Consider the following 19152-nt stretch of genomic DNA (forward strand, 5'->3'; position numbering starts at 1 on the left):
CCGGGGTCATACGGCAGGCAGGGGGTGGAGTTAAGATTCGAACCCTGGTCTCCCGACATCCGGTCGTGTGGGTTGTGTAGATCCTCTCTACCTCGACCGCCAATTTCTCCATTTTGAGTTAGCGGAAAAAAGTCGGGAATGAAGTATGGGCGGGTGTCATTGATGGTTCTTCACCCAGCAAAGGCTACCTAAAAAAGGCACGTCTCCTTTGTCTACCGAACGCCGATTTCCACCGCCACGCAATTCACTTGCATCCAGCTTAAGTCAGACCTCTCGTTCGAGAAACTGGAAGAGGAGATCAATGCCCCGTACTCTTGGGTAACGTGTTTGGGGTACCTATTTTGACGACGAACATTTAAAATCGTTCCCGGTACAACTCGGGGAAAGTGCATCCTCTCCCGTGTGGAAAGCAGAGGAGCGTGGAAATCTTCCTCCTTAATTTCGGCCGGAGTGAACGGCGGTGTCTCTGTTTATTCCCGCCTAATGCATCACAAATCTGCTGACGCGCCCGCTTCGGAGGCCTGGCTGGCGTTAATCAGGCCTGTGCAGCGGCGGGAAGGATGTACCTAATGTACTCCATCAGTGCAGTTTGCATATGGAAGTTCTCACGGGGGAGCTGCCCTATGCCAGCTGAGGGTTACCTGCCCACTGCAGTTATTGTATGTAATTATCGAACCAATCTGTTCAGCCCAGCAGGGTTTAGATGGTAATCACGAAGCAACACTTTGGAAGAGAAAGATGCAAGGCACTCTTCCCCCCACAACCCCCGCCCTCATCGGTTATGGGAAGTTATAACCACTCCTAAAGCTCTCTTAGCACCAGCGATGTGTCCGTATACAAAGCTGCCTAGGGAACGTCGCAGAAAGTTTCCGAAGACTCGGTCGAGTTGCTTTCTTATTTTATACGGGGAGACGTACCCTCCGGGGGGATGACGTGAACGCACATCTGGGTTTTAATCTTTGTATAGCCCTCTTAAAGTATTTTGAAACGGTAGGATTAATCGTGATGCGCGGATCATAACAGTTCTGCCCGTTTGCAAGTTTTAGGATTAATGGGGCTTCGGTGGAGTTTGGCTTTCCCTGGTAGTTTTCATTTGGGATAAAACCTGTGGTGGTTGTTAGGAAAAATAACAGTGGGTTATCACCTTTTTAATAGTTGTTCAAAAAAATGGCCCCCAGCAAAGGAGAAAAAGGTTTAAGATGAAAGTCGAACTTAATGTTAATTGCTAGAAATTATAAATGAGACTTGTTGCCCTGGTAGATGTCGGATCACGGTAAAATATAGGTAGATGAAGTGAACGGTAAATTAAAGATTTGGGGGGCTAAATTCAGATTGTTGGTGACATTCAAATTTAAGGCTAGTTCAAAAAAGGACATATTGCAGTTGTACTTTGTAACCAAGGGGTCGTGTGGTGGAGTGTGAAGAGGGTTAATAGTGTACATTTCTACCACTGATCTTTTTTATTCTATAACTTCTTACGTATCTGGTGCTGGTGATTGTTTCTCCGGTCCCCGATCGGTAAAACGGAAATAATTAAAATAATTGGCTGGAGTCTTGCAAAGTCACAGATTCGGTGTATAAAATCGTAAATGCGTTATTTATGAATGCTTACGCTCTCTGGATGTTTTCTAATTTTTGTCCCTTCCGAGGGAAAGAATGACTAGTAAAGAAATATGTCGGTTTTGAATGACTGGTAGATTTTAGTGATGTGAAGAGAGTAAATGTGTGTTTTTACAGAGCTCTGTAATACCTCGCCGGTATGAATATGATTGTCATTTTTTCCCTGCCATATGTGTCTTCTTTCTTTCGCAAAAGAAACGGAAGAAACAACCAGAGGAAAACATTGAACCAAATCCTGAAGAGACGGCAAGTTCTCCCAAAAAGTCAAAGGAAGCAACTCACCCCTGTAAGTTTAACATACTTCTCTTTGTTCTCTTTCGGACTTCTGCCTCAGTTTTCCCCCGTACCCCTCTTAGATAAAACTTCGCGATGAATATAAGTATGAGTAGCCCCCTTTTATTTTGCTTTTTGTCATTATTTTTTTTTCCCCCGGGATTTATTAGGATTTATCACGGCAAAGGCAGACATGGGCGTCATTTGGTGGAAAAATAGGAATTTCTGTGGAAATACCAAACTTAATTTCTCTCTCTAGCAGATCTAGCATCATCTCTCTCTAGCAGATCTGGGTCCAGGGCAGTTGGAGAGGGAGGTAATGCTTGGCGATCACAGATCACACGGAAAGTACCTGATACCAGAGGGTGTGCTGTATCTGACCTGCTCAAAATTCAGGTGGAAATCGGAAAGAGACCGAATCCTACACTTTGTAAAACCTGGTCATTTTTAGGTAAAATGGGGGTTCCTTGAAAAGGAAGGTGTAGATGAATCACAGATGTGACTTTTGACTTTATCTAGGTCGCTTTTTAGAAATTGCTGTTTGCGATTTAAGAATTCACTGTAGCATCCTCACTAAGATGTCCTATCCCCATAGTAGTATGGGTCTTGTGGATTCATTCCCTGTAAGAAATGGAATAATTTGCATTTCTCATCGCAGCCCTTGCTAAAAAATGAAAAGTCAACTTCCTCTCTACCGAAGGTCATAGAGTAGAAGCTAGAAGCCTTCCCTGGTCTGCAGTAATAATAATTATAATGATAATTATGGTACTTATTAAGTGCTTGCTATGTGCCAGGCACTGTTCTAAGCGCTGGGGTAGATACAAGTTGATCAGGTTGGACACGTCCCCATCCCACATGGTGCTTACCTCATAATCTCCATTTTACAGATGAGGTAAGGGAGGCCCAGAGAAGTGACTTACCCAAGGTCGCACAACAGACAAGTGGTGGATGCAGGATTAGGACCCAGGTCCTCGCTCTATCCACTAAGCCACGCTGAGGCCGAAGCAAAGCCTCCCAGCCTAGACGTCCCCTCCCTGGACTAGCAGTGCTGGGGCAAGGGGCTAAAGTGGATCGTCAGAGAAGGGTTTGGGGATTTTTTTTGTAATAACCAAGCACCTTTCCCAACCGAGAAAGACTGTGACAAAGTGGGAAAGGAGCAAAATTGGAAGAGCTGCTTAGATGAGTGGAGCAGGTAGCGGGTGGAAGCTATGATGTCTTCAGTTAGCACGTGCTTCAAAACAAGTACATTTGTGGCAATCGGATTCCTTCGTTAATAATAATAATGTTGGTATTTGTTAAGCGCTTACTATGTGCCAAGGACTGCTCTAAGCGCTGGGGGAGATACCAGGTAATCAGGCTGTCCCATGTGGGGCTCACAGTCTTCATCCCCGTTTTACAGATGAGGTAACTGAAGCCCAGAGAAGTGAAGTGACTTGCCCGAGGTCGCACAGCTGACGAGTGGCCGAGGCGGGATTAGAACCCATGACCTCTGACTCCCAGGCCAGGGCTCTTTCCACTGAGCCACGCTTCATTCCTTCAGTGTTGGTATAACCAGATTATGATGTATAGATTAGGTGCTGCTGTAAGAGTGTAGATGATATAGATATCCCACTGTCGTCTTTTGTACGTACAGGGTGTCTCAAAAATTGCTTTCGGGTGGCTGGGAATGTTGATTTGTTCAGAGTCAAGTATGCCTGGCCGCCATAGGTTGCCCCTGGCGTTTTTTAAGCGCTCAACTATGTGGTTAGTCCTGTGCTGAAAACGGGGGTAAATGGAAAGCAGCACGGCCTAGTGGATAGATCACGGGCTTGGGAGTCAGAAGGTCATGGGTTCCGATCCCGGTTCCGCCACTTGTCCGCTGCGTGACTTTGAGCGAGTCGCTTCACTTCTGTGCCTCAGATACCTCATCTGTAAAACAGGGATGGAGACTGTGAGCCCCCCGTGGGACAGGGACCGTGTCCCAACCGATTTGCTTGTGTGTCCACCCCGGTGCCTAGTAATAATGGTGGTATTTTTGTATTTGTTAAGCGCTTACTATGTGCGGGGCACTGTTCTAAGCGCTGGGGTAGACACGGGGGAATCAGGTTGTCCCACGTGGGGCCTCACAGTCTTCATCCCCATTTTACAGATGAGGGAACGGAGGCCCAGAGAAGTGAAGTGACTCTCGCCCACAGTCGCACAGCCGACAAGTGGCGGAGCCGGGATTCGAACCCATGACCTCCGACTCCCAAGCCCGGGCTCTTGCCACTGAGCCACGCTGCCTCTCATAATAAGGTTGATATTTGTTAAGCGCTTACTGTGTGCCGAGCACTGTTCTAAGCGCTGGGGTAGGCACGGGGGAATCAGGTTGTCCCACGGGGGAGTACAGCGCCTGGCACACGACAAGCGCTTAACCAATGCCACTGTTATTATTTATGATTGTTATTAAAAGATGATCAGACCTGGCCCAGGCCCTGGCCTGCACGGGGCTTCTAGGGAGTGCAAGTAATAACCGTAATAAGATAATAGCGATCGTGAGCATAGTGGCGTTTTTAGTTGCTGACGTGGGGCTGGCAGTCCAAGGAGGAGGAACAAGTCTGAAATCCTCCTTTTCCAGATGAAGCAACTGGAGCAAAGAGAGTTGCGATTGCCCAAGATCACGCAGCGTACCGTGACAGAGCCAGGATTAGACCCCGGGTCTCCTGACTCGCAGGCCCGTGCCCGCTCCGCTAGGTCACGCCGCTTCTCGGTGGAATTCTGCAGCTCCGTCCGGGGTAAATTCACTTCGGTTTCGCTAATGTAATGAGAAATATACAAAAATCGATCGCGATCGATGATGTACTTTGAATGTCAGAACTATTTACACTGGAGACAGCCTGTGTGGAGAAATTATAAAAAATTCCAACAGCAGAAATCCAAGTAATTTAGGAGCACATTCACTCCCTGTTCTGTCTTCATCTTCCATCCATCTGCCCTATTGCTGGTGGAAAGCGAGGGGGTCGAAGCAGCTGTAGTGAGGGGAAGCAAAATCAAGGTGTTCTAGTGAGGGAGGAATATTTTCATTTTAGAAGGTCTGATAGGATTCTCACGTTTAGTTCTGGAAGAGCCCCAAATGGAGGGTAGCCTTGATGCGAACCAAGATTGAAAATCCACCTTTCCCAGTGGGGCCTGGAGCTGACATCAGCTAACTTCGGGGAAAAGCAGCATGACCTCACACACGAATGTCGGTATTTGTTAAGCGCTTACTATGTGCCAAGCACTGTTCTAAGCGCTGGGGGAGATACAAGATAATCAGGTTGTCCCACCTGGGGCTCACAGCCTTCGTCCCATTTTACAGATGACGTAAGTGAGGCCCGGAGACGTTAAGCGACTTGCCCAAAGCTGACGACGGCGGAACCGGGATTAGAACCTTTGACCTCTGACTCCCAAGCCCGTGCTCTTTCCACTAAGCCACGCTGCTCGCCTGGTGGCAACGTCCTGGGTTTGGGAGTCAGAGTTCGTGGGTTCTGATCCCAGCTCCGCCGCTGGTCTGCCGTGTGACCTTAGGCAAGTCATTTCACTTCTCTGGGCTTCGGCGACCTCATCTGTAAAATGGGGATTGAGAAGTGTGAGCCCCATGAGGGACAACCTCATTACCTTGTAATAATGTTGGTATCTGTTAAGCGCTTACTATGTGCAGAGCACTGTTCTAAGCGCTGGGGGAGACACAGGGGAATCAGGTGGTCCCACGTGAGGCTCACCGTTAATCCCCATTTTACAGATGAGGTCACTGAGGCACAGAAAAGTGAAGTGACTCGTCCACAGTCACACAGCCGACAAGCGGCAGAGCCGGGAGTCGAACCCATGACCTCTGACTCCGAAGCCCGGGCTCTTTCCACTGAGCCACGCCGCCTCCCTGCCTTGTGTCTACCCCAGGGCTCAGAACAGTGCTTGGCACATAGTAAGCGCTTAACAAATACCATCATCATTGTTATCATGAGCATCAGGCTTATTTAATTTTGCACATAGCTTTTTGGATGGTAAAATGAGACGAAAGAGATTATTTTTCATGATCTGGTATTTTTAAATGCAGAGGAAATCCTGGGCAGAAAAACTGAATGAAATCATTTTAATGAGTAGCGTTTCTCATTAGCAAAGTTTGAGGGAATGAATTTATTAGCATGTAACAAATCAAATGTTGAAGCTGCCAGTGTTCCATTTTGTTTGAGCCTTCGCTCGCTCGTGAATCGCACTCGTCTTCCTACCAGTGCACTTTGGAAGTATGTCATTAGAAACACTGAGCTTTAAAACGGTAAAAAAAAAAAAAATAAAATGAACCATTTTCTCCCTCATTCCTCCTTTATTCATTTTTCTACTCACATAGGCCCTTTGGTTTGTGCTTGTCTTATCTATTTTTTTTTTCCCTGAATAGAAAGTGAGTTTAGGTAATTGATTTCCGGATATTCATGAATCAAGCAAACTTTAACTGATAAAATGGCAGCCGGTAGCAAAATAAGTTGTCAGGAGAGATGTGTGCACTACTCCAGGGTGGATAAAAATCAACAATTTTCAAAACTGGCTTTTCAGTGATTCTTTAAGGAAATAGACCCGTAAAGAAAGTTTAATTTACGATACGTTAAAGCCCGAAGATATCATCGTGCAAGCGGAGTTATAACGTCGGATCGTCACCGCTCACGTTCTCGGCTGGGTCGCAGCTTGCGTCGTGCACGCGCGGGGAGGTGAGACCCGAGGGAAGTTGGCAGGCGGCGTTGGGCCGTACGGAGCCGAAGCAAGCGGGAAGCGGAGGAGCCTGAAATGTGGAGAGCTGAAACTGGTGGTGGCGGGGTGGGATGGGGGGGGGCCGGTGGCTTGGGGATAGCGTGGAGGGGATCGTGAACGGGGATATGATCGTGGAGCTGAGTGCGGACCGGGAGAAACCCGGGGTTGGGAGCAAGATAATAGCCGTTCTGGTTAATCAGTGATATCTACTGAGCGCTTACTATGCGCAGATCACTGTAGTAAGCGCTTGGGAGAGTACAGTGCAACAGCATTAGCGGGCACCTTCCCCGCCCATAATAATGATAACGCTGGTGTCCGTTAAGCGCTTACTATGTGCCGAGCACCGTCCTAAGCGCTGGGGTAGACACAAGGGAATCAGGTTGTCCCCCGTGGGGCTCACGGTCTTAATCCCCATTTTACAGATGGGGTAACTGAGGCACCGAGAAGTGAAGTGACTCGCCCAGAGTCACCCGGCTGACAAGTGGCCGGGCCGGGATTCGAACCCATGACCCCTGACTCCGCAGCCCGGGCTCTTTCCACTGAGCCACGCTGCTTCTCATGTAATGAGCTTACAGTCTAGAGGGGGAGATGGACTAATGTCCTTGAAGGAGTCATTTATAATATATAATTTAAGGATAGTGTATCAGCCATTCTTGTTAATCAGTGATTTCTACTGAGCACTTACTATGCACAGAGCACTGTACTAAGCGCTTGGGAGAGTACAATACAAAATTAGCGACACCTACCCTGCCCGTAACGAGCTTACGGTCTAGAGGGGTAGATGAGCAAGTCATTTATAATATATAATTTAGGGATAGTTAGTCCTTTTAGAAAAAGTTTATAAACAGATCTCTCGATTCAACTGGCGTATTAGCCGATTTTTTTTAAAAAATGGTATTTACGGCGCATACTGTCAAGCACTATATTAACTGCCGGGGTAGATACAACATAATCAGGCTGGACACGGTCTCTGTCCCACAAGGGGCCCGCAGTCTTCATCCCCCTTTTAACAGATGAGGTAACTGAGGCACAGAGAATAATAGTAATGTTGGTATTTTGGTTAAGCGCTTACTGTGTGCAGAGCACCGTTCTAAGCGCTGGGGTAGACACAGGGGAATCAGGTTGTCCCACGTGGGGCTCACGGTCTTCATCGCCATTTTACGGATGAGGTCACTGAGGCACGGAGAAGCGAAGCGACTCGCCCACAGTCACACAGCCGACGAGCGGCGGAGCCGGGATTCGAACCCTTGACCGCTGACTCCCAAGCCCGAGCTCTGGAGTTAAGGGCCTCGCCCAAGGGCACACGGCAGAGAAGTGGCAGAGCCGGGATTAGAACCCAGGTCCTCCGACCCCCGGGCCCGTGCTCTCGCCAGTGGGCCGTGCTGCCGCTCCGTTTTCCGGGGCTCCCGATGGTTCCTCCGAAGGATTAAAGGGATCGACCTCACCCGACGGGATCCGTCCTATTGTCTAGAAATTTCCACCGAGGATCTCTCCGGTTCTTAGCTGTAACTCTGGATTTGTACCGGCAGAGATGAGACGCAATCGTAGTCAAGAAGAATCAGAGCAGCGGGTCCGATCCGTCGGCTCGGATGCGTCTTTTTGTGTTTATAAACCCAGTCAGGCCCCTTCTCCCTTTAAAGGTTAGACCGTAAGCCCGTCAGAGGGCAGGGACCGTCTCTCTCGGTTACCGACTTGTCCCTTCCAAGCGCTTAGTACGGCGCTCTGCACACAGTAAGCGCTCGATAAATCCTATCGAATGAATGAATAAAGGGGCGAGACAGATTTAGACAAGGTAGAGACCGGAGCAGCAGTAGAAACAGAAGAGAAGCGTTTCGAGCGGACGACTGCAGTCGTCCCGAGGCGGGCATTTGCGCACCCAGACTCGGGTTTGGTTTTTCTGCGAGGGTGATACCGGAGCGCGGACATTGCTCCCTTTCGGAGAGACCTCTTAGCGTCGGATGTTTGAAGGTGTCGGGCACCAGCCGACCGCGTGAGACGGAAGGAGCCGATCCTTACCGTCCAAGTAGCTTGGTCCTTTTCTTCTCCCCGCCCCGCTAGCCGTCACCGGAGGCACCGTCTCCCGGCGCCTGAATTCCAGGCTTCCTCCTCCGGCCTTTGCACGCGGCAAGAGCGGGGCTGGCACCGTTTCATTCGCGCACGGCTTTTGTAAGGTCGCGGGGTACCGTCGTGGCTCAGTGGAAAGAGCCCGGGCTTGGGAGTCGGAGGTCATGGGTTCGACCGCCGGCTCCGCCACTTGTCAGCTGTGTGACTGTGGGCGAGTCACTTCGCTTCTCTGGGCCTCATCTGGAAAATGGGGATTCACTGTGAGCCTCACGTGGGACGACCTGATGACCCTGGATCTACCCCAGCGCTTAGAACAGCGCTCTGCACATAGTAAGCGCTTAACGAATACCAACGTTATTATTATTATTAAGCCACAGTCGGTGGCAGCCGTATGTCATCACCCCGAACTGTAGATAAACCTGTAGTAAGAATCAGCGGATTCCCTTTCAGCCGATCCCTTCGTTCTGGAAGACCACAGTTGTACAATTTGGAGCCAGGGCGCGCGCTCCGTCCGGACGTTGCCCAGGATGTGGAAGCTCCATCTGGAGGGGATTCTGTTCCCTTTTCCGCCTCGTTGCCTCCCCGCTTCTCCCTCCCCCAATGCACGCGCGCACACACGCGAAGGGCGGGCACCGTCTCTATCTGTTACCGATTTGTCCGTTCCAAGCGCTTAGTACAGTGCTCTGCACATAGTAAGCGCTCAATAAATACTATTGAATGAACACACACACACACACAACACCCCCCCACCCCCCCACCCCTCCCGCTATTCAGTTCCTTCCTAAGTAGAAGCAACGTGACCCAGTCGAAGGAGTATGAGTTTGGGAGTCAGAGAACCTAGGTTCTAATCTCGGCTCTGCCAGTCGCTTGCTGGGTGACCTTGGGCAAGTCGCTTAATTTCTCCGCGCCTCAGCTTCCTCAGACTGTAAACTGCAGCGCGGCTTAGCGGAAACAGCCCGGCTTCGGAAGTCAGAGGTCGGGGGTCCTAATCCCGGCTCCGCCGCTCGTCAGCCGGGTGACTTTGGGCGAGTCACTTAGCTTCTCCGTGCCTCAGTTCCCTCATCTGGAAGATGGGGATTAAGACTGTGAGCCCCACGTGGGACGATCTGATCACCTTGTATTCCTTCATCCGGCAGTATTTATCGAGCACGCTTACTGTGTGCGGAGCACCGTACTAAGCGCTCGGAACGTGCAGTTCGGCAACAGAAAGAGACATTCGTGGCTCAGTGGAAAGAGCACGGGCTTTGGAGTCAGAGGTCATGAGTTTGAATCCCAGCTCTGCCACTTGTCTGCTGTGTGACCTTGGGCGAGTCACGTCACTTCTCTGGGCCTCAGTTCCCTCATCTGGAAGATGGGGATTAAGACTGTGAGCCCCACGTGGGACAACCTGATTCCCCCGCGTCTCCCCCGGCGCTTAGAACAGTGCTCGGCACATAGTTAGCGCTTAACAGATACCGGCATTATTATTATCCCTGCCCAGTGACGGGCTCACGGTCTAATCGGGGGGGATGGCAGTCTAAATGTATCTCCCCCAGCCAGTGCTTGGCACGTAGTAAGTGCTTAGCAAATACCCTCATCGTCGTCATTATTATTATTATTATCATTCTCCCTCCTACTTAGGGAGACCTAATTAACTTGTCTCTACCCCAGTGCTTAGAACAGCGTTTGGCTCATAATAAGCGCTCCACTAAGACCGTAAAAAAAGAGGCAGCGTTCCTTCTCCTCCAAACTTCTTACTGGCTCGTCCCTGGCAGCGGGGGAAGGGGGGCTGCAGAGGCTCTGGAGCCTTGGCACTGGGGCGGGAGGGAAGCGGCATGGCCTAGTCTGGGCGTCTGAAGACCCTCCTACGTCGTGGGTGGGGAACCTGTCCACCAACTCCGTCGTATTCTACTCTCCCAAGCGCGTAGTACAGTGCTTTGCACCCTGTATGGGCTCGGTGACTTCCATGGATGATCCGGGTTCTAATCTTGGCTTGCCTGCTGTGTGACCTTGGGCAGATCATTTAGCTGCTCCGTCCCTCAGTTTCTTTCCCGATTACCTTGTATCTACCCCAGCGCTTCAGCGAGGCTCAGTGGAAAGAGCCCGGGCTCCGCAGTCAGAGGTCGTGGGTCCGACTCCCGGCTCTGCCCCTTGTCAGCTGTGTGACTGTGGGCGAGTCGCTTCACTTCTCTGTGTCTCAGTGACCTCATCTGCAAAATGGGGATTAGCCGTGAGCCTCACGTGGGACGACCTGATGACCCTGTATCTCCCCCGGCGCTTAGAACGGTGCTCTGTACACAGTAAGCGCTTAACAAATACCAGCGTTGTTATTATTATTATCCGTCAAATGGGGATTCAATACCTGTTCTCCCTCCTTCTTGGGCTGAGAGCCCTGTGTGGGACAGGGAGTGTATCTCAACTGATTAACCTGTATCTAACCCAGCCCCGAGAACAGTGCTTGATCTCTAGTAAGTGCTTATCCAGTACGGCAGTAATAATTACAATAATAACGACGAGATGGGAACCAGATCGAGGCGTCGGTGCCTAACAGAGATCGGAGGTGGCAGTAGGGCTCGGTCTCCACGTCAGGAATAGGAAAAATGACAGATTACATCTCGGTCTAAGGGAAGAAGTTTCCCCCGATACAGTGGTGCACAGCACACCCACGTTTTTGCGGAATATATGAAATTAAAATCCTGGGGCTCAACTGTAAGATGTTGACCGACGAAAAATTGGGTTTTGATTTCTGCAACGGATTCTCTTTTCCTTCCGTAGAGAGCATGTTTCAGTGGCATGGTTTGATCATTTTGACCAACGCCCCAATTATTTATCCAACAGTACAGATAGAGGGGCCGATGTCAAGAAAATGTACTTATGCGTTAAATTGACTGAATCCTAAACCTGAGTTCTGGAAAGTGGGTATTTGTCCAAAGGGTTCCAATAACATCTGCTGCTGGGCCAATAGAAAAGAAACTGCCTAACTCGGAGAAAGAAAGCACGCAGTGCAGAACAGAGAGGAAGCAGAATATGGGAAGCAGCGTGGCCGAGTGGATAGAACACAGCTCTGAGAATCAGTAGGACCTGGGTTGCGATCCTGGATCTGCCGCTCGTCTGCCCTGTGACCTCGGGCAAGTCACTTCACTCCTCTAGGCCTCGGTTCCCTCACCTGTAAATTGGGGATTAGGACCGTGAGCCCCACGTGAGGCGAGGCTGGGTCCGACCTGATGAGCATGTATCTCCCCTAGTGCTGAGTACAGCGCCTGGCACATAGTAAGCACTTAACGAATACCGTTTAAAAAATAAAAAAAGAGGATGCTGCTGGACATACATAATAAACTGAGAAAGGAAATCGGAATGCGTATATTAAAGACTGATCAAACTGGGACGCAGACGTAACAGAGGACAGCCGGATCCCCAGCCCAGCGTTTCCGCTCCCCTCTGGGAGCGATGGCCGAACCGCCTCCCGTGACAGGGGATGGGCAGAAACCGAGACCCCCGTGGCTCAGGGTTCTCGTGAGCTTCGGGGTGGGGGGGTTTGGAGGGTCGGGGAGCCGGGGGAATCCAGTGCCCGGATAAGCCCCGCTCCGGGAACGAAGCCCCACCTCCCACCTCCCTAGGTCTCTGCGCAGGCCGTGGCGGCTTGCGACCGAAGATCGCTGGCCCGGAGCGGTGAGGAACTTGAGGTCTGCCCTGCTCCAAGAACCGTTGGGCTGCATTTTGTGATGTCCTTAATTTGCACTGATTTTTAATTGACTCCCGCTTGCAGTTTCATCTTGTTCTACGTGTCTGCCCTCCCCCATCTAGACCGTGAGCCCCTTATGGTACAGGGGCTGTCTGAATTGCTTATCCTGTGTTCGCCGGAGTGCTTGGCGAAAAGTAGGGAGTTAATGTCGTAACTAACTCGGGGGGAGAAGAACGATCCAAGTTCATCTGCCTCTAGTGCTCATTCGACGGCGCGTCTCAGGCGAAGAATTCTTTGTTCCCGAAATGAAGTGAAGTGGTGTTCTAATTGCGGGACGCAGCCCCGATAGCAGCTCTGTAGAAGCTGCTGAGGAGAAAGCAAGAGGAACCGTATTATCGTGGCATTCATTAAGTGCTTACTATGTGCTAAGCCGGGGTAGATACAAGGCGATAATAATAATGTTGGTATTTATTAAGCGCTTACTATGTGCAGAGCACTGTTCTAAGCGCTGGGATAGATACAGGGTCATCAGGTGGTCCCACGTGAGGCTCACAGTTAATCCCCATTTTACAGATGAGGTAACTGAGGCCCAGAGAAGTGAAGTGACTCGCCCACGGTCACCCAGCTGACAAGTGGCAGAGCCGGGAGTCGGACCCGTGACCTCTGACTCCCAAGCCCGGGCTCTTTCCACTGAGCCACGCTGCTTCCCAGATCGGACATCATCCCTACCCCAGGGGACGCTCCCCTTGCCCCATTTCACAGATGAGGAAACAGAGGCCCGGAGACGTTAAATGATTTCCCCCGTTTAGACTGTGAGCCGGTCACTGGTCAGAGATTGTCTCTATTGCCGAACTGTACATTCCAAGCGCTCGGTACAGTGCGCCGCACATAGTGAGCGCTCAATAAATACTAATGAATGACATACTGTCGAATGGATGAATTTGCCCGAGGTCACACAGCAGACCACTGGCAGAACCGCGATTAGAACTCGGGTCTCCCGACTCTCAGCTCTGTGCTCTTTCCACTGTACCAAAATACTTCTTCGTGACAGATGAGGAAACGCAACAGAGGACCACGTTAACTATCCATATTGACAACTGGTCTGATTTAATCACCGTTCCTAAAGACATCCGGGTTGGAATCGCCGTATCCCAAGTCCTTCACGAGAAGCAGCGCGGCTCAGTGGAAAGAGCCCGGGCTCTGGAGTCAGGGGTCATGGGTTCGAATCCCGGCTCGGCCACTTGTCAGCTGTGTGACTTTGGGCAAGTCACTTCACTTCTCGGTGCCTCAGTTACCTCCTCTGTAAAATGGGGATGAAGACTGTGAGCCCCACGTGGGACAACCTGATTCCCCCGTGTCTACCCCAGCGCTTAGAACGGTGCTCGGCACATAGTAAGCGCTTAACAAACAGCAACGTTATTATTATTATTCACATCGTGCTAACAGAAACGTGGGATGGATGCTGGCTATCTATAGCCCATTTCCTTGGTCTTGAACGAGTCGCAGAGGAGTAGCATTTTTATTGCTGACGCTGTTGAGGTTGAAGATGTGGAAGGAACTGAGGGAGATTTTGGAGAAATATGCCGTGACATAGGTAATTAAAGGCATTTAAAAAGAATGGATGAGGTGCTAGCTTCTGCCCTTTTTTTTAAAAAAAACCCAGACAATATGCCTAATACTTGTTATTGGGGTAATTGCACCTAAGAAATGATTCCTCCAAAATGCCAACTTTAAAAATTTCAGGATGAAAAGTGAACCATTCAAGGCGTGCCTGTTGGCTGGTTGGGCCCTTAAAGTCATTCCGGTAAAATGGTGCAGGCATCTGGATCCATCAGAGGGTAATAATAATAATAATGTTGGTATTTGTTAAGTGCTTACTATGTGCAGAGCACTGTTCTAAGCACTGGGGTAAACACAGGGGAATCAGGTTGTCCCACGTGGGGCTCACAGTCTTCATCCCCATTTTACAGATGAGGGAACTGAGGCCCAGAGAAGTTAAGTGAGTTGCCCACAGGGTACTGAAGTGACGGTCCAGTTTTAACAGGTTTTGTAAGTCCAGAGGCTGTTTTCATGCATTGAATTTTTTTTGTAGTAGGGAATTCAAAACTGAAAGTATAGAAACGTCTGCTACTATGGACCGTCTTTGGTATGTGTTGCCTTCCTAAGGCAATGGGCAGAAATGCCCCTCTAATAATAATAATAATAATAATGTTGGTATCCGTTAAGCACTTAACTATGTGCAGAGCACTGTTCCAAGCGCTGGGGTAGACCCAGGGTCATCGGGTTGTCCCACGTGAGGCTCACAGTTTTAATCCCCTTTTACAGGTGAGGTAACTGAGGCACAGAGAAGTGACTTGCCCTCAGTCACACAGCCGACAAGTGGCAGAGCTGGGATTCAAACCCATGACCTCTGACTCCCAAGCCCGGGCTCTTGCCACTGAGCCACGCTGCTCCAATCGCCATTTACCTACTCCTTCACAAGTTTGTACTGCAATTTGGCAAATGGAATAACCGAATTATAATGCAGGGACAGATTGCCCGCAAAATTGATCTGACACCACTCGCTGCTTTGAAATGGGTGGTAAATATGTCCTTATATCCTCTCATAACAAAATCTTCACCTTTATTGGAGTTTTAGCGAAGCAGTGTGGGTCAGTGGAAAGAGCCTGGGCTTGGGAGTCGGAGGCCATGGGTTCGAATCCCAGCTGTGTGACTGTGGGCAAGTCACTTCACTTCTCTGTGCCTCATCTGTAAAATGGGGATTAACTGTGAGCCTCCCGTGAGACGACCTGATTTCCCCGTATCTACCCCAGGGCTTAGAACAGTGCTCTGCACATAGTAAGCGCTTACCAAATACCAACGTTATTATTATTTTATGCACCGAGATGTTTATCAAGCAGAGATGATGCAGAAAACCATAATTAAATGGAAGCAGTGATTTCAGCACTTAGCACGCTGCGGTTCAGGCACACAGCAAATGCTTAACAAATACCATAATTATTATTAAATCCAATCCACTTTGCACCGTTAGAGACTGAAGCAGCTCTCTGTGAAGGACACACTACATTACCTCACAGGGTGTGAGTTGGAAGATTTATCGAGCAATCAGAGATATCTATCGAGCACTTACTATGTGCAGAGCACTTACTATGTGCAGAGCACTTGACTGTGACCTCGGGGCATTTGGTATTCCCCACGGCACTTTTGTACCTATCTATAAATTATATTTTATAAATGTATTTACATTATTATCTGTGCCCCCCCCCCCCCACCCCCAACTAGACTATAAGCCGCTAGTGGGCAGGGAAAGTCTCTGCCAACTCGGGTTTGGCGAGTGCTTAATAGAGTGTTGTGCACACGGTATGTGCTCAAATGTCATTGATTTTTTATTTTTTGAGGCATAGTCTGCTTCAGTTCATATTCAGTTTGGGGGCTTTGTTATTGCTGGTATCACCAGTATATGTTTCTAGAACATGGTCACTACCAGCAGTAGTTTTGGAGGTGTCAGTCTCTCTGTTAACAGTTTTCCAACGCAATTGGATATTTTGCAGTTTGGTAAGAATTTTTTCCCTCTCAGTCATTCAAAGTATACTGAGCAAAATGGGAGCAACTTAATTTTAGAACATATTTAAGTCATTCTTTCTGCCTCAGTTACCTCATCTGTCAAAGGGGGATTAAGGCTTTGAGCCCCAGGTGAGACGTGGGCCGTCCAACCTGTTCAGCTTGTGTCGACCTCAGCGCGTAGTACGGTACCTGACACGCAGTAAGTAGCATTAAAAGAATTAAGCGTGTGCATCATTTCCTTGAGGTTTTGATTCATTTGAAATATTCAGATATTCCTTTGAAATAAGCGTGAGTCTATTGTGTTACATAAGCACGATGGTTTCAAAACATGTCACGTCCTAGCTTTCCCGAAGAAAGAGAAGTGGTGAGTGATAGTGTGGTTTTTCATTCCTTCAGTCGTATCTATTGAGCGTTTCCCGTGTGCGGAGCATAATAATAACGTTGGTATTCGTTAAGCGCTTACTGTGTGCCAAGCACTGTTCTAAGCACTGGGGTAGAAACAGGGTAATCAGGTTGTCCCACGTGAGGCTCGCCGTAAATCCCCGTTTTACAGGTGAGGGAACCGAGGCACCGAGGAGTGAGGTGACTTGCCCACAGTCACCCAGCTGACAGGTGGCAGAGCCGGGATTCGAACCCATGACGTCTGACTCCCAAGTCCAGGCTCTTTCCACTGAGCCACACTGCTTCTCTAGGCATGTATTAAGTGCTGGGGAGAGTGCTGTATAACACATTCGCTGCCCACAGTGAGGATGGTTTTGAGCGACAAGGGTCTCTGATCCTGTTTTTAAACGAGCATAATTTTTAACCACTTGCAGAATCGTCTGTGTGCTACATGTGATTTCCCCCACTTCAGAGTAGCGCAGACGAAAAAGTTTAGGACTCTCGTGTGATGTTTGGAAGTGATTCTAATGATTCAGGAGGTGTGATGCACTAATAATAACGGCCAGCGAACTTCGCCACGGTGTGAAGAATCGCCTCTGTAGTCGTACATGGGTCTTGTGATGGGTCTTGAATGTTGATTCCCAAAGCTGCGGATCACTCGGGGAAGGAAATTATTCGTACTTTGCTCTTCGATCTCTCTTGGGAGGAACCACGGTAATAATGGGCATTTACGAAGACATTTCCTAAGTTCTTGCTCTTTAAGCTTAGATATAGCCACGTTTGGAAACTTCGACGTCTTCTTATCAGAGCTTGTATTTGGGAGATTTTCTTGAGGCTTGCGGTAATACTTCGATTTCACCAGTCAATCTGTATTCTGACAGAACATTCCAAATCACCGATTCTTTACGAGAGTAAGAGAAGTGGATACTTAAAATGAGTAGGCTCGGTTTTCCTTAAAAATCTGCCTCTTCCTTTGGCAGCATTAGATGGGATACTTTGGAAATGGTGAATGTAAAACACCTTCTGCCTCGCTGGTGTCGGGGAAGCACCTAAGCCAGCTCCTTCCCCCGGGTCTCGGAGGAGCATTTTCTCCTGCCGGTGCCCAGCAATTTGTAGAACCCACGCCAGAGGCGACTCCTTTTGCCTAATGTGCTGGCCGTTAGCCAAAGCTTAAAAAGAGCCATACCCGCCCCAGGGCTTTGTGGCGGTTCTTACTAGCGCTGCCGTTTCTGCTTCCTTGTCCTTCTTGCCGTCGGCTTCTGCTCGAGGGGCGGCTCGCTGCGGGCGGGAAACGCGTCTCCCGACCTTTTCGGGTTGCACTCTCCCAACCGCTTGGTGGCACGCGGTAAGCATTCAGTAAATACCGACTGATTGCGTGGTAAGGGGTTAGAGCCCTGCAACCGTGGCACTGAGGTGGAGAAGGGTTAGAGCCGTGGTCGGAGGTGAAAATGCCCGAGAATCCTGAAATCGGAATTACACGTGCCTCACTTCCTCTGCCCTCCTGCTCGCTCCTGCTCACGGCAGGAATGTCGGGTCCTCGGAGTGTGCACAGCAGTGTCCTCGGTGGTTGGCCGGGGGAGAACGCATCTGCCTTAATCAGTCGATGGTATTTATTGATGGCGCTTACTGTGTGCGGAGCCGTGTCCTAAGCGTGCAGGTGTGGATCTGTAGTTTGCTGCCGGGGCGGGCAGGAAAAGGCAAGTCCCAGTAGAGTATGTTTTTGGTGCCAGAATGGTCTAGAGCTGCTCTTCAAGTTGGAGAGTCCGACGGTGGAATTGGGGAATTGGCAAACCTGTGTTCCTGACTACCTGCAATTGATGGTTCACCAAAATGAATACGTATTTAGCTATCGGTGTGCGTTATGACGTAGAATTAACGTGTTTACCCTGGTGATGAATGATTTCTAATTGGAAATGCTGTTTTCTATTCATCGCTCTGGGGCCGATGTTCTTAATTCGACGCGTGACACCCAGTTGCGCAAACCCCAGAGCTATGAAACCGGGGCTCGGCCTTCGGGACAAATTAGTGTCACTTTTTACTAGGTTATTTTCCAAACAATTTACCCAGACCTCATTGCAGTTTTTAAAAGGAAGTCATTATTTCCGGCCAAGCATTAAGGAAAGATTCTTTACATAAAAGCTGTCAAGCCATTACCAGCATTTAATTGTTTCATTGTAGGTTTCTTTTCAAATTGCTAGGACAGAAAGAATCGAACCCAACGTGGGGATCTTTGTTCCACTCCGGTGCTTTACTGATGACTGATTTGAGTCTTTCTCTTGTTTTCGAAGGTACGAGATCTCGAAAGAGAGTTCCGAAGTAGAGTGACCTGCACGAGCCCGACGTTTAGTTTTGTTTCATTCCTCTTTGGCATTTTAAATGTTAAGTTTCCATATGAATAATGAAAAATTATGCATTGTTTACTAATTGCTTCTTTGTACTTAACCTTGAAGAATTAAGTTTTTTATTCGAGTAAGCATCGTATAAATGATAAAAGTGCATTTTTTCAAATTTTCAAGTTCCGTGCATTTATTGAATTCTACGATGTCTTGACGGTGTTTGAGTCTTTCCTAAAGTAAAGCTCGAATGAGGTACTTTCTGTGCCCTGAAAGGACCTGATGCTCGGGAAGGTCTGTGCATTGCCCGTATTTCTCTACTTTATTTACATCCAGACTGATTTCCCCCCCGCCCCCAAATGTATGTGTGAATTAAAGTGTTTTATCGCCTTAAATCCCCAAATAAAAGTCTGGGCCACTGTTTCCTTAGAAAAGTGTTTATGACACGGTGCACCTTCTTAGAGATGGATGCCGGCTTTAGCAACAGTGAAATTAATGGCTGTGGGATCTTTCAGATAT

General features: G+C 49.0%; 1 protein-coding gene across 2 annotated transcripts in view; it reads left to right on the forward strand.

Moving 5' to 3' along the window:
* VRK1 (VRK serine/threonine kinase 1) overlaps positions 1-18815 on the forward strand; it is a 71771-nt gene extending 52956 nt beyond the window's left edge. For both annotated transcript variants that reach the window (XM_029066204.1, XM_029066210.2), the window contains 2 exons: positions 1816-1906; positions 18589-18815. In XM_029066204.1, coding sequence (XP_028922037.1) covers positions 1816-1906; positions 18589-18620 — 123 coding nt within the window. In that variant the 3' untranslated portion in view covers positions 18621-18815. The remainder of the gene's footprint in view (positions 1-1815; positions 1907-18588) is intronic.
* Positions 18816-19152: the final 337 nt, after the last annotated feature.

Source organism: Ornithorhynchus anatinus, chromosome 1 (assembly GCF_004115215.2).
Source record: "Ornithorhynchus anatinus isolate Pmale09 chromosome 1, mOrnAna1.pri.v4, whole genome shotgun sequence".
Lineage (NCBI taxonomy): Eukaryota > Metazoa > Chordata > Mammalia > Monotremata > Ornithorhynchidae > Ornithorhynchus > Ornithorhynchus anatinus.